Source organism: Phoca vitulina, unplaced genomic scaffold, assembly GCF_004348235.1.
Source record: "Phoca vitulina isolate PV1807 unplaced genomic scaffold, GSC_HSeal_1.0 scaffold32, whole genome shotgun sequence".
Lineage (NCBI taxonomy): Eukaryota > Metazoa > Chordata > Mammalia > Carnivora > Phocidae > Phoca > Phoca vitulina.
In genome coordinates, this window is record NW_022589735.1 from 10,962,782 (window position 1) to 10,977,472 (window position 14,691).

Genomic DNA, 14,691 nt, shown 5'->3' on the forward strand with positions numbered 1-14,691 from the left:
AAAACCAAAAACTTGGTTAGGTGTCTGCCTTCCGCTTGGGTCATGATCCCAGGGTCCAGGGATCGAGTCCCGAATCGGGCTCCCTGCTCAGCTGGGGGCCTGCTTCTCCCTCTCCCTCTGCTGCTCCCTCTGCTTGTACGCTCTGTCTCTATCAAATAAATAAATAAAATCTTTAAAAACAAAAAAACCTCCATTACTGCAAGGAGACAGTCCCATAGCCAGGATCATTAGACCAGCTCTGTACAGTCTACACTTCTTCGTGACCCTCACTTATACCTGCAGCTCCCACACAGCGTGATCACTTGACTACATGTTGCATTGCTTTGGTTCCTGAGAATGAAAATGCCTTCTTGCCTAACTTCAAATGCTGTGCACCTTGGTGGGAAATTCCACCTATTTGCCTGTCCTTTCTAGGACCAGGCAAGTCCCAGGCAAGACAAAGACTTGCCTTTGTATACTAACGTGGGAATGGATGGAATTCAATGGATTCTGGACATCTCATGGCATGGTTGGACTAGCCATAGTCCATGGTCTCTAAGAGGGCCATCCACTGCACAGCTCCAGAGGATGACATTTACATTACAGCATGTGTGGCAATCTTCCCTAAGTTATGCAGTGTGTCGTCTGCTCCATTCTGCTGGCAGTTAAATGAAGAATACTGCAGCCACACAGGCGGTTGATGTATTGCTGTCCCTGTGACTCTTTTCCCTTCTCGTGTGAAGCCCCCTGGAGACACCTAGTCCGTTGATCTTACTGCTTTCTCCCACTTCTTAATTTATCAGTCCTCCTTTTTCTTATTTCCTTTTCCTCCAGCATAGATTCCATAGTCTGTAATTTAAAAGCTGTGTAACAATCCTCTGAACTCCCTTGCCATTCTGATTTTTTTTCCACATCTGAGAGATAAAACCCTAACCCTAATGTACCCAACCTCTGAGTGAGCCTCTCAGCTGCCTAGGGATGCTGGGAAAAGTCCTCAGGCAGGCGGATTGGTCCCACTACCAGTCCATCCTGGTCATCTGCCGTACAGAGCCCTGAATGTCACCTGGGAGTCCACTGGGTTCTCATGTCAGCTCCCTCGCCTGGGATCTGCAGTGCCATCTCAGCCCCAAATATCTGATTCCACAGCTGACCCCCCCCTCCTGTTTCACAAAGAAAATAGAAGGTGTGGGAGAGGACACTGCTCACTGTCCATCTACTCTATAAATACTCTTCTTTCTCAGGCTACAACAGAGTGCTTTTCTTCTCCTTTCGAAGGATAACTCCTTCACACATTCTGGTTTCACACTCAGGCTGACTCCTAAGGGATCTTATACTAGAAATTATTACTCTTTTTGGTACTTATAAGCCCTCCCTTTCAACTGGGTCATTCCCATCGGCTTTTAGAAGTGTGTGTGTCTTCCATAAAACAAAGCAAAACATATAAAATTAAAAAATAAGCAAAAAATAAATAAGTAAATGACAACAACAAAAAATTCCTCTCCTTCAGTTCCACATCCTCCACCAGACCTGTTTCTGTTATTACCTTCTGAAAACCTCTTCAGAGGTTACCAGGTTGTTTGTACAACAATAATGCTCAGTTTGGTTATCTAGCACTGTTTAGCATCTTAAGAGGACTTGTGAAATTATATCAAAATTTCCAAATATATTCAATTATATTTATTTAAAGTAGAATGGTAACATAGGCTATAATAAAAAAAGAAAATATTAGCAAGGATGCAGAGGAATTGGAACCCTCATTCATTACTGATAAGAATGTAAAATGGTGAAGCTACATTGGAAAAACCATTTGGTGGTTTCTGAAGAAGTTAAACAGAAACTCACCATACAACCCAGCAGATGGCCACTAATTGGTTAGCAGATGTGGTGTATCCATACAGTGGAATGCTAGTCAGCAGTAAAAGGGATTGAAATACTCACCCATACTATGGCATGGATGTTCCTCAAGAACATCATGCTAGGTCAAAGAAGCCAGGCAGAAAAGACCACATATTATATGATTCCATTTGTGTGCATTGTCCAGAAAAGCCAAACCGATAGTGACAGAAAGAGTAGTGGTTGACTGAGGCTGGAAATTGGCACAAGGAATCTTTGGGGTTGATGCAAATATTCTAAAATTAGATTGTGGTGATGGCTGCACAATTCAATAAATTTACATGTACATTTAAGACAGGTGAATATACGTTATATTCATGACACCATAATGAAGTTGTTTGGAAAAAAAAGGCAGCAAGCCGCCAGTTCTTGATGAGTTTTCTCATTGCACCAGCTGCTTAATGGGAATAAAAGTGGAACTGTACAAAACAAGTTAAGATGTTATATTGCATCACTATGTTTGTATCCTTTAGGTAAGTTCCTAGTACTGCAGTTGCTGGGTCATAAGCTCTATTTTCAACTTTTTGAGGAACCTCCTTACTATTTTCCAGAGTGGCTGCATCAGCTTGCATTCCCACCAGCAGTGTAAGAGGGTTCCCATTTCTCCACATCCTCGCCAACATCTGTTATTTCTTGACTTGTTAATTTTAGCCATTCTGACTTAGCATTTGCAAGGACATGGATGGAACTGGAGGGTATTATGCTAAGTGAAATAAATCAGTCAAGGAAAGACAATTACCATGTGATTTCACTCATATGTGGAATTTATGAAACAAAATGGAGGATCATAGGGAAAGGGAGGGAAAAATAAAATAAGACTAAATCAGAGAGGGAGGCAAAACCATAAGAGACTTAGCTCTAGGAAACAAACTGAGGGCTGCTGGAGGGGAGGTGGGTGGGGGATGGGGTAACTGGGTGATGGGCATTAAGGAGGGCACGTGATGTAATGAACACTAGGTGTTATATGCAACTAATGAATCACTAAACTCTACCTCTGAAACTAATTTTAAAAAAGATGCTATATTGTACTTCGATATTAGAAAATCAAAATAAAAGTATTTGTGTTTCACAGGTTAATTTTTAACATTTTTTGGTCATATAGTAATGAGGAAAATACCTGTTTCCAACCTACTGGCTCCAGCATACCCAAGTGATAAGCAGTTCTTTCCTTTTATATTTTGCTAATAAGCTCTGAGGATGTCCTTGACTTCAAATGGGTAGTGTGGTATACAATAATATTTTACTCACGCTGAAATCCTGATGACAAGAATGCATGGTCAGTAACATGAAATCCTTTTAGGGCTCTTTGACCATAATTAAAATGCTAGCCAAGTTTGGGACAGGATGTTTTTTAATCTGATCAAGATATTTACATCCCCTTTCACTGATTTGTTCGTATTTTGCAAGATAGTAATTCTTGAATAAGTAGGTAATGCCGTAATTTTACATTTTAAACTAATCAGTTGCCTACCAGAAAGCCAAGTATAATGAGAAAAGAAAATAGATTCAGCACAGTTTGTAAGGAGGCAGATACTGTGTAGGCAAAAGAAATAAGGACAGGTAAACTCTTTTCCCAGGAAGAGAAGTCTGGGGTTGGCTTAATTAGAGCCTTCAACCTGAAAGGTCACTTCAGAGGACGAACAGCTATCCTCGTCCAGATATTCTCCTTCCCCAAAGAGAGCAGACTGAGAGGACATAATTTTAAGAAGGCGGTGTAGTTAGCCGAAGGAACAAATTTCCAGACAATTTGGTTTACTTAAGGATGGGATTATGAGGGAGGGTATGGAGGCTTCTCTCTGGGAATCCTGAAAGTGTGCAGAATGTGAACACAGCTACGTACGCAAGAATTACAGAAGGATAAATGGTTTATATTTTTTTGTGAAAAATACTTTTCCCACTTGTTCAGAACTTGATTTAATTTGTGAGTCTGATACTTGTTTAAAACAGCAAAATAATGGTTGTGTGAAGGATAATAGATAGGTTTAAAAAATTTACAACCTGGCAGTTTGTGGTGTGGGAAGCATGCTTGTTTATAAGGTTGACATATCTACACATATACTGCAAAGATTGTCTTTTTCAAAAACGTGATTTGCAGCCAACACATCTGTTGTTCTTATGTAAGGGATTAAAATGAGCTATTTTTGTTGAAGTTCAGCTGCAGAGTAACAGAGTGTTAAACCAGCTTGCAAAAAACGTTACCTATTTTAGGTTTTTTTTTGTGTGTTAAACTTTAAAAATATTCTTTTGCTCTATATGAGAAAGCCTTATTCTTTGTTTTTAAAAAAATACAAGTTTTATGTGGTTTTAAGTTGTGTTTTTGTTACATGATAGCATTTAGATTATATCAAAGTTCTTCTAGCTTAGCATTTTGAATGTTAAATCCTATCCAAGTTTGCTTTTTTCCAGTACATATTTCATAAAAATCTTACCAACATTATTGACTCTGCTTTCTTTGAATGTGAGATTGTTTTGTTCTTGGAAATCTGAAATAAACTTGTTCTGGTTTTCCCCTTCAAATGGAATTATGTCATTTGCATGAGGGCTTATCAGGAAATCCTGACTATCATCTTACAGTCCCAAGACTTAATGAACTGTATTCATACAGTCTCTGTGAAAGGGGGGGAAAAACCCTTTTCACATATTTCTGTTGTAATTTTAAAACAAATGTGAGTTGTTTCATTAGTCAGTCTTCGTGAAACTGACCTTTCTCTGATTTCCAGTGTCTCTCAAAACAGCAACAACAACACTCAAAAACTGTTTTGTTAATGATTCAGTTCTGCTTAAAAGAGTTAAATACTGATCATCTAAAAGGTTCACTGAAGTAAATTATAGGAGAAAGAGGGCTAGAGTCAGAATGCCTAGCTTTTAAGTTACCTGGAGTCTAGATCAGCCCTTCTTAATCTTGAAGGTGTGTATGAATCTCCTGAATATTTTGTTGAAATGCAGTTCTAGGTCAGTGAGTCTAGGGTGGAGCCTGAGTCTGCATGTCTAACCACCTCCCAGGTGATGCATATATCACTGGTCCATGGACCACAGTTTGAGATGCAACAGTCCCAATAGATCATCCTTAATATCCACAGAAGTCTGCCTATTTAGCATTTGCTGATGCTTCTCTGAGCTGGAAAATGGTACAGTCTTTTAGAGTATAGAGATTAAATAGTAACTTACCTAGAAAGAATCCATGACAGGGGCTCTTATTGGTACAGTCTTCCTGGATGAACTACACAGGGAACTAAAGAGACTGACACAGAAACAAAAATCAAATTGTTAGAACTTAGTGTTTATAGACATACTAGACTGCTCAGATATATTTGTGATATGGAAGGGTATATCATTATTGGTTCTCTTCTGATTCCGATCTCATGTCCACCGGTTGGGAAAGAAAATCTTTGCTAGGTAAATAGAGAGTCCTGCAAGCAGGTGCTGACGGTATGCAGGTGAGGGATGGCAGTGACATGAGACTGCCGGCTTGGTGTCAGAGAGAAGGACACACTTCTCTCCCCACTGCCATGTAGAATGGCAGGCCTAGCATGGCCAGATCTTCCAACTTTTCAAGAAAAGCCAGAAATAGAAATTTCATGTGAAATTTCCCAATTTAAAAATGTTGGCTACTAATTTAAATTCTTTCAGAACATTATTCAGGCCAAGAAAACACATCTGTGTCCCAGACACAGCCCTTGAGCCACCCGTTTACAGTGTCTGGTGTAAAATACATTGAAGTCTCCTCAAGCAGTCCTCATGATTGAAAAATGAGGAATTTTCGAAATGAAACTTGCCAGCCTTTTGTCTTTAGACACTTGAGTCAGAAGAAATTGCCTCTGTTTTATGTGTTTGGGGCTACTGGTGTAAGATTGGTGTATGGTCATAAAACCTGTCTTTCCGTCTTCTTTCACATTCCAGATTACAGGACAGGCCCTTGTTTCACTCAGGTCAACAACCAAATGTGCCAAGGGCAGCTGACGGGCATTGTCTGCACTAAGACTCTGTGCTGTGCCACCATTGGACGGGCCTGGGGCCACCCCTGTGAGATGTGTCCGGCCCAGCCTCAGCCCTGCCGACGGGGCTTTATCCCCAACATCCGCACTGGAGCTTGCCAAGGTGAGTTCGCCGTCTGCCTGCGTGCGCAAGCTCACCACGTGTGGGTCTCCTTCACTGCGCTCGGAGGATCCGCCCCTAATACCTCCTACCATCCAAACTCCTGCCATTTCCAAGAGGGGCCTCATTAGCAAGCCTGACTAGAGATGACCTGATTATTAGCCACCTAATGAATAATCATTTTTCAGGTCTTGACATAAATGGAGAAGAGAGGAGATACTATGAAAAACTGACCTGAAAATTAAAAAAAAATTTTTAAATTAAATTAGCTCATATAATCAGAGGACAAACCACTCCCAGATCTTCATCCAGGAGGCACTACACTCTCCTTACCACAACCCCTCAAACTATACACATGAAAATACCCAGGAAAATGTTTTTCTCTTTCTTGTATTCTCATTCAAGATATGGGAATCTAGGCTCAGGTTAACACTGCCCGCCATTTTTATTAATAGTGTCTGTAGAGGCCAAGTGTAAACTCTGTCCTTGAATGCAGTTACTGAAGAGTTTATATCCAGTTGGTTACAGTCTGGTCTCCAAGCAATCTTCCCAACCACATCCTGGTGTATATTTTATGTATCAGGGCTAGCCTGGGGATCCCTGAGGATGCTGCAGTAGTAGATACCGACCCAAGTCGTCAAAAAAAATGGTTACATTTTTACTGGATAATTATTTTAATTAATTTTCAGCCACCACAGTTCTTACCCTTTTTTGGCTACTTCTCTGATATCATATCACGATATACGTATCAAGTATATTAAACCCATTTTTAGAGTTTGGAAATAGCTCTATAATGAGTTCTCTTATGGCAGTAGGATCACAGGAAAATGGAAAATGACTTTTGTATTATTCAGAGAAATGATATTCATATTTGAGACATGATGAGTTGGGTTTATTTGTTATCATGAAATCATATATGAAGTTAGATTCCTGAGGTCTTTCAAATTGATGTTAGTGACCAGTATCACAGAAACAGATGTCATCTACCCAACCCCTGTAAATGGCTTATTGCGGAAAGCCAGTCCAGTGTCCTAAAACCCAAAAGAGAGTTATAATTTGGGAAGCCTGCATGTAGCTTCAATTCACTGAAGAATAATCATTTAGGTGCTCTGCATAATTTGGTAAATGTATCTCTGACAGTGGCCTCTACAGATTTTTGTTAGTTTTGTAGTTTTGTAAAAGTTAATGTTAAAAACTGGGCTCTATCCAAACTCTTCCAATAAGAACTATAGGGATGCCCAAGGGATGAACCTACATGTCAGCTGTGGACTTAGAATGGTTTTGTGTTTTGTCTCTTGGCTTATTATCTGTCACAGGTCAGACCTAATATGGAAACCATGTAAATGTCATTTTTAGTCTGCTGTTTTCGGGGCGCCTGGGTGACTCAGTCAGTTAAGCGTCTGCCTTCGGCTCAGGTCATGATCCCAGAGTCCTGGGATTGAGCCCCACATTGGGCTCCCTGCTTGGTGAGGAGTCTGCTTCTCCCTTTGCCCCTCACCCCGTTCTTGTGCACTCTCTCTCTCTCTCTCAAGTAAAAAAAAAAAATCTTTAAAAATAATAATAATTATCTGCTGTTTTCTATGGGTAATAAAATCCTCTATCTTTGATACAACTACCAGTCTGATTTTATAGTTTCTGATAAAGTAATTTTTTATAGAAGATATACCATATATTATATAGTATTCACCATACTTCGTAGCTTTCCTAGATTAGAAATAGAATACAGTAAAATTTATATAATTTATATAGATTCCTATTAAAGAGAAAATACTGTGTAGATCTAGACTAATAATGACTGGATTTACTAAGGTAGTACTTCCTGTTTATTCTATAGCACGTATCCCTTTCTGATATACTTGCTCATTTATTGTCTTTATTGCTTTTACTTTCCCCCCCAGTGAAAATGTAAGATCCATTAGGTCATAAATCTTTTTTATTCATTAATGTCTCTGAGGCATCTGGAAGAGTGCCTAACATGTGGTAGATACTCAGTAACTATCTTTTGAATTAATAAATGGGATTAACATACTTCCAAAAACCACTATTTCGTAAAAATAGTCCAGTTCAGAAAAACTCTTTTAACTTCAACCAAAACATCCCCAATTACTGAATCCTCATCGTCTACATTTGCATTTAAGCTTTTTTCTCTTTATCTTTATATTTCGTCAGAGAGGCCTAGTTTTTCTCAACACACTTACGAAATGTAGGATCTGATCTCAAATTTCCCTAATGCCCTTCAGGATTTAGTAATGTCTGAAGGCTTATTTATTTGATTTTGTTTATGCAGTGAAGATAAGTTTTCAGTTCCATTTGCCTAAAAATATAATGGATAAATACAGCGACAGGAACAAAATGAAACTTGCCACATGGTTAAAATATCTGGAAAAGCAAGTTTAAAAAGTTCTGCTTTATTTCAAAATCATGGCATAGTCAGAAGCCTCTCAATTAAATACTAATCCACAGTTCAGGCTATTTTAAGACTGCATCGTAATGTGATTTCATTTTCCCTTTAAATTCCTAGACTGTTTCCCAAATACTCTGCCAAATTGATTTAGAAGATACATGGCATGAAAAAAATAACATGATAAAACATGATACGTACATGTCATACTTTTTACAATAATAGTGATCTTTTTGATTGTATAATTGAAAATTTTTGAGTTACAAATAAATTTCAGATGCAAAGAAGATGATTGCAAATAGCTTTATATTGGTTCTAAAATGTGGTTTATATTAGCCAAGAAAGGACATTTCTGAAGTTCTAAACATAATGTTATTCTGTAGTTGATGCAATTAGTGAATTACCTTATTTGTGGCTTCAGAGGACATGAAATATGATCTCGTATTAAACAGAGTAACTGTTCATATGTAGATTTCCATAAAATTTATATCAACTCCTATTTAAGAGAAAATACTGTGTAGATCTACTAGATTAATACTGAGTAGATTTACTAGGGTAATACTTTTTGTTTATTCTAAAGCATGTATCACTTTCTGATATGCTTGATTATTTATTGTCTTTATTGCTTTTACTTTCCTCCAGCTAGAGTGTGAGATCCATTAGGTCATGAATCTGTTTTTATGATGATACTTAAGTTGATACTTAAATGAAAATTAAGATGATACTTAAAACAAATTACGCTGTGAAGAGAAGAGTGTATCTTTTATATTTAACTGTTGCCATGATGTCTTTTAGGACTGAAGTGAACATTGTCAGGGCGGTGCACATTCTTAGGGTGCTGGCTGCTTGGTTGTAATGATTCATGGCTTCTTGCGTGTTGAGAGCCATTTCTGTTCTAACGCTTCTGCCCAAGACTAACTCACATTTAGTTTTGCACTTTCTTCTATTTTCTTCAATATCCAGAGTTAAATAATACAGGCCTTAAAATTTAAGCTGTCATAAAATGAGTGAATTAAAGGTTTAAAAAGTGGCGTTAAGCCCTTTTTGAAGAATATATACAAACTTTAAATATGTCACAAACTGCCATATGCATCTGTTGTATTATTTTCTTAAAGTTTCTTACTCTCTTTTAATCTGTACAGTCTTCATGAACCTACTCTAGTTAAAAGGATATTTTATTTAATATTAGTACTTGACTTTAAGTCTTTTAGATTTTCAAAAGAATAGGGTCATCTAAAATTTTTTTAAAATATATTAAAATTTGTAGTTACTAATTTGTTATTTGATTTTTAAGAATTCGTCTTTCAAACTATTCCAACCATTTCCCAAACTGAAAAGATGGCAGAAGCAATTTGCTCATTAAATTGTGTCTTTTGCTTTGTCCTGGACAATAGTAATGGGCTGACGTTGAGCCTCTGTTCTATTCCATGCCAATTGAGAGGCACAAGACATCAGACCTACATGACAAGAGTCAGGACCTAGCTAGGACACAGGACAAGGACTTGAATAAAGAAACAACAGTACAGACCCTAAATCAGTCCCTGCCAAACCAATGGTGCTGTGTGTTTTTTTCAAATGATTACAGTGTTCAGAAATATCTAATTCATTTACTCAGGTTGTGCATGAGAAGTGTAGAGAAGCTGTACCTCCCCTGAACCCACACAGGCATGGCTCGTCCCTCGGTCATAGATTGGAAGGAAGATGCCCTCAGTAGAAAGTTATTTCCGGGCCTTCTATACAGCCCCAAAAGGAAAGGAGATTTGGTTCATTTGATTAGTATAAATTATTAAAGACATATTTATCTGGGCTGTCTACATTTTTCTAGTTAACCAGATCATTATAAAGTTTAACTTCCGTTTGTACTGTGTGAAAACAAGCCATTCCCATACAATCCAGAAAATTTACTTAAATCATAATTAATTGTAGAAACTCCCTCTTTTTTTTTAAATGATGTATGGGTGATATATGTGTGTGTTGTGTATTATATCATAATGAAAGAAGATGTTACTTGAAAGACACATTATACATGGTGAAACTTCAATGAAGTAAGCACAGGGCTATTCCTATATACTTCTACACTTCACAAACATACATCTTAATAAAGGAAGATGTGATTTGAACAACAGTTTATATGCAATGTGGTTTCAGTGAGATACACATTACAGCTATTCCCATATGCTTCTACACATATGTTTGCAAATGCTTAGATCTTAATGATAGAAGATGGTACTTGAAAGATGAATTATACAGTGTAGTTTCATTGAGTTAAGAACAAGCCCATTCCCATACATTTCCTTTTTTTTTAAGTTTTTATTTAAATTCCAGTGAGGATACAGTGTAATATTAGTTTCAGGTGTGATTCGGTACTTTCATACAGCACCCAGTGCTCATCACAACTCTTACTTAAAGATAGAATATGCTCCTTCTTCTAACTGAAGAAAAACTAACAATAAATAATAGAAAACAAGATCTTCTAAAATAAAATTCTGCTCCCCCCAGTTGAAAGCAGTGATGAACACTTGAAACTGTTGGGAAATCTTTGGGACAGGGAGAGTCTTCTGAGTATTTACTCTGAGTCTCAGCATTCTGAAAGGCTCTTCATAGGCTGTGGATCTCCTTTTGGAGAGGCCCCTGAGTGAGAGAGGTCTACTACAGATCCTCAGGGGAAGTTGAAACCACTGGTGAACATCTCAGAGAGTGTGTATCTGAAAAGGCAGAGTAGAGGGTCATACCCCCACCTGAAAGTTGAAAATTAATACAAAGGCAAAAAAAGAAAAAGTGGGAGAGAATTTGGTGAGCAGGTACCAGCAAGTATTTCATATAGAAATTTCTTTCAAACCAACTTGTTTCTTCTTGGGCTCTCTCCAGTTTTGCTTCAGTAGGAAATGGCCCCATTTAAAGATGAGTAATAAAGGAAAAACGTCTATATGTAACAACTGAAAAAAAGACAAAAACATTTGAAAGAGGCAAGTGAACATGCTTCAAGGAAGAATTACCCAAATAAACACAAGATTTATACACTTCTTAGCTTCAGGAAAGGAAAAGCAGTTTGTTTCTTCTCTTAAAACGTGCTCAAAGGAGAGTTATAAGAATTCAGTAAAGACAACCAGAGATAAAAAGTGGGTTGGTAGTACTCAAAAAAGAAACTGAAGAAGGATTTGAAACTTTACCTAATGGAAAGCAAATAATAGATATATACATATAAGCATACATGAAACTGAAAAAATATCAGTGACAAAAGTTAAAATGGAGGAAACCACAAACCATAATGTCAGAGAACAGTAATTAGGCAATGATTATAAAGAATCTGATACACAGTGAAATCAGACTAAAGGAAGCTGTGGAAAGGAACTGAAGAAGAGTCTTAGAGATAAAATAGAAGGATTTTCTAAAATGGATAAAAGCATCAGGCTGCAGATTGGAAGACACAAAACTTCAATAAAAATAGGAGTTAAATGGAATCCCACCGGCAAAATAAAACAGAATAAGCAAGTATTTTTTTAAAGGAAGTACCCTTGAGTCTGAGACTTCTCTAGAGCAACTCCTAAAGACCAGAAAACAGTATGGCAGTGTTTGCAGACTTCTGAGGTAATGACCTCTGCTTGATTTGACATATTTTTAAATGAAATTATTTTAGTTGCTTTGTAGAATGTCAATAATAGGGCGACCAGAGTGAAAGCAAGGAAACCATTTAGAAGATTGCTATTGTAGTACAGGTGATATATGTTGGAAGTTGAGACCAGAATGGGCCAGAGGGGAGATTTGAGGCATATTTAGGGAGGGAGCACTTGTTACTGATGGAATGAAGTCAGACAAGTAAGAGGGAGACGATGAATTTATCTCCTATAAGGTGAGGAAGATTGAGACAGAGAAGCATGCTCTGTTCTTTTCATTCCAAGTGCAGAGTCCCACAGGTAGTAACTTACTTGCTTGTTGAGTAACAACTTGCTTATTGAGTTGATCACTTATTTAGCATTTGAATTTTGTTAATACATGAATAGGTATTCTGGCTGAATGAAACCATGTTGAATGGTTGCCAAAAAGCCCGTGCTTCTCAGATTCTAGGTAGAGATAGACCTGTCCTTCAGTTGCTGTTCGTAATGGCTGGCATTCATTTTTGTAGAAATATAAGTAATGTGTGATTATCTACGGAGTATAGGAATGAGAACTTAAATTTTAAAAATGGATCTAATTTGGTGATGGGCAAAGTTAACAAAAAAAAGTGCTATTAAATGTATAGTAATAGGAATTGGTCCCACAGATATAAATTAAATGAACCATCTTTATATGCCTGTACCACTGTGCATATTTTTCCATATTTTAATGTGAACTAAAAATAATATGCTAACTTACATAATCAGTTTAATCTTTTAGGGCAAGTTTATTTAAAGAAGTTGGAGAATAAATGAGTTCATCAACTAGAATTACCATTACCTTCTCACATTATTTATAACCTTAGTTAATAGACATACACTGAAGAGATTGTATAAGGTTTAAGTTTCAAAAGATCTGAATTCTAAACCTGAAGCTAATTACACTGCATATTAACAAATTGGAATTTAAATAAAAATTTGAGAAAAAAAAAAGAAAGATTTAGCTTTATTCTATAAAATCCTTACATGTGATTTGAAGTTGCTGAACATTTAAAGAAATAGTTTGTGCTTGAACTGAAGGAATGAACAACACATCTATATAATCAAGACAGTGGAAAACTATTCAGACGTTAGTTGCTTACGTTAGCACTTTGACAATGTAGAATGTCTTGCGTAGTTTGAAGGTCTGAGGCTTGCTTTTTTTTAGAGAGCGCTTGTGTATGTTCCTAGGTTCAAGTTGATTATTTCTACAAGATATTTGTAAAATTTTTGCTTTTCATTTTAATAATTAACTACCTAAAAGAAATTAATTCTGTATGGCTGCGTGGTCTAGGATACTTCAAAAATAAAGGTTTTATTTTTCCTTCTAGGAAAATACTTTTTAGGCAATTACAAAATAAGCCCCATAAAGTCGATTTGCTTTTTCCTTTGAAAAATTACTGAATCTACTAAATATGGAGTCAAAGATTTTATGAACAGTATTAAGGGATTTATAGGTTTGGCCCCATTTTTCAGCTTATATCATGATATTCTTTCTCTGATTTATCTTCCAGGAGAAGAGGTTTCTAGGGATGTCTTATACCACACTGTAATGAGGGTGGAAATGTAGTACATTTTAAAAAATAATGTGGTTTGAAATGTTCTGAATTAAAAAGTTCAGTATATAAATTTCTTGTTATATATTTCATTCTAGTTGTTTTGTTTGGATCAGATATCCTTAAATAAGACAATGAAATCTACTTTAATTTCAGTATAAAATATTTTGGGCTATTGTAATTTCTTCTAGACAGATAAAGTGAGGAAGAAATAATAAAGATGCTAAGCTTTTTGTAGGCTTAAATTCTCTAATTTACATACTCTAAGATACAGCAAACTTGTGGACTTACCAAAAATAATAGGGTAAATCAATGTATACTGACTTAGAGATATATCCACAAAATAATTTTAATGAAAAAAAAAAGCAAGATGCAGAACAACACATAGAGTGTGATCTTACTCTTGTTACATAGCCACCCAAGAGTCCCTAGCTATATATATATATTTTTGTACAGGCTCTTTATCAAGTTGGGGAAGCTCCCTTATATTCCTGGTTTATTGAGGGTTTTGAAATGACTGAGTGTTGAATTTTGTCACTTGCTTTTTTCACATTATAATATGATCATGTGTTTTCTCTTTCTTAGTCAACATGTTAATATAATGCATTATACTGATTGATGTTTGAATGTTGAAGCAAATTTAAATTCCTCAGATTAACCTCACTTGGTCATGATGTATTAATTTTTTATGTATTGCTAAAGTTGCCTTGCTAAGAATTTTTGTGTGCCTATTCAAAAAGTATATTATTGTGTTGTTTTTTTTCTTGTAATGTATTTTCTAGCTTTGGGGTAAGGGTAATGCTAGCCAAATAAAATGGGTAGGCTAGTGTCCCCTGTTCTCTTTTTCTGCAAGAATTTTTGTACAGGGGCGCCTGGGTGGCTCAGGCGGTAAAGCGTCTGCCTTCGGCTCAGGTCATGATCTCAGAGTCCTGGGATTGAGCCCTATGCTGGGCCAGGCTCCATGCTCAGCGGGGAGTCTGTTTCTCCCTTTCCCTCTGCCTGCCACTCCTCCTGCTTGTGCTCTCTCTCTCTGTCAAATAAGTAAATAAAATCTTAAAAAAAATTTTTTTTTGTACAGCTCACCTGCTTATTTCTTCCTTAAGTATTTGAAAGGATTCAGCAGTAAAGCCACCTA

At 36.8% G+C, this 14,691-nt stretch overlaps 1 protein-coding gene across 2 annotated transcripts in view; it reads left to right on the forward strand.

Moving 5' to 3' along the window:
- The window catches only part of FBN2 (fibrillin 2), a 247,723-nt gene that overhangs the window by 60,887 nt on the left and 172,145 nt on the right, over window positions 1-14,691 (forward strand). For both annotated transcript variants that reach the window (XM_032425314.1, XM_032425315.1), the window contains exon 6: window positions 5,773-5,970. In XM_032425314.1, coding sequence (XP_032281205.1) covers window positions 5,773-5,970 — 198 coding nt within the window. The remainder of the gene's footprint in view (window positions 1-5,772; window positions 5,971-14,691) is intronic.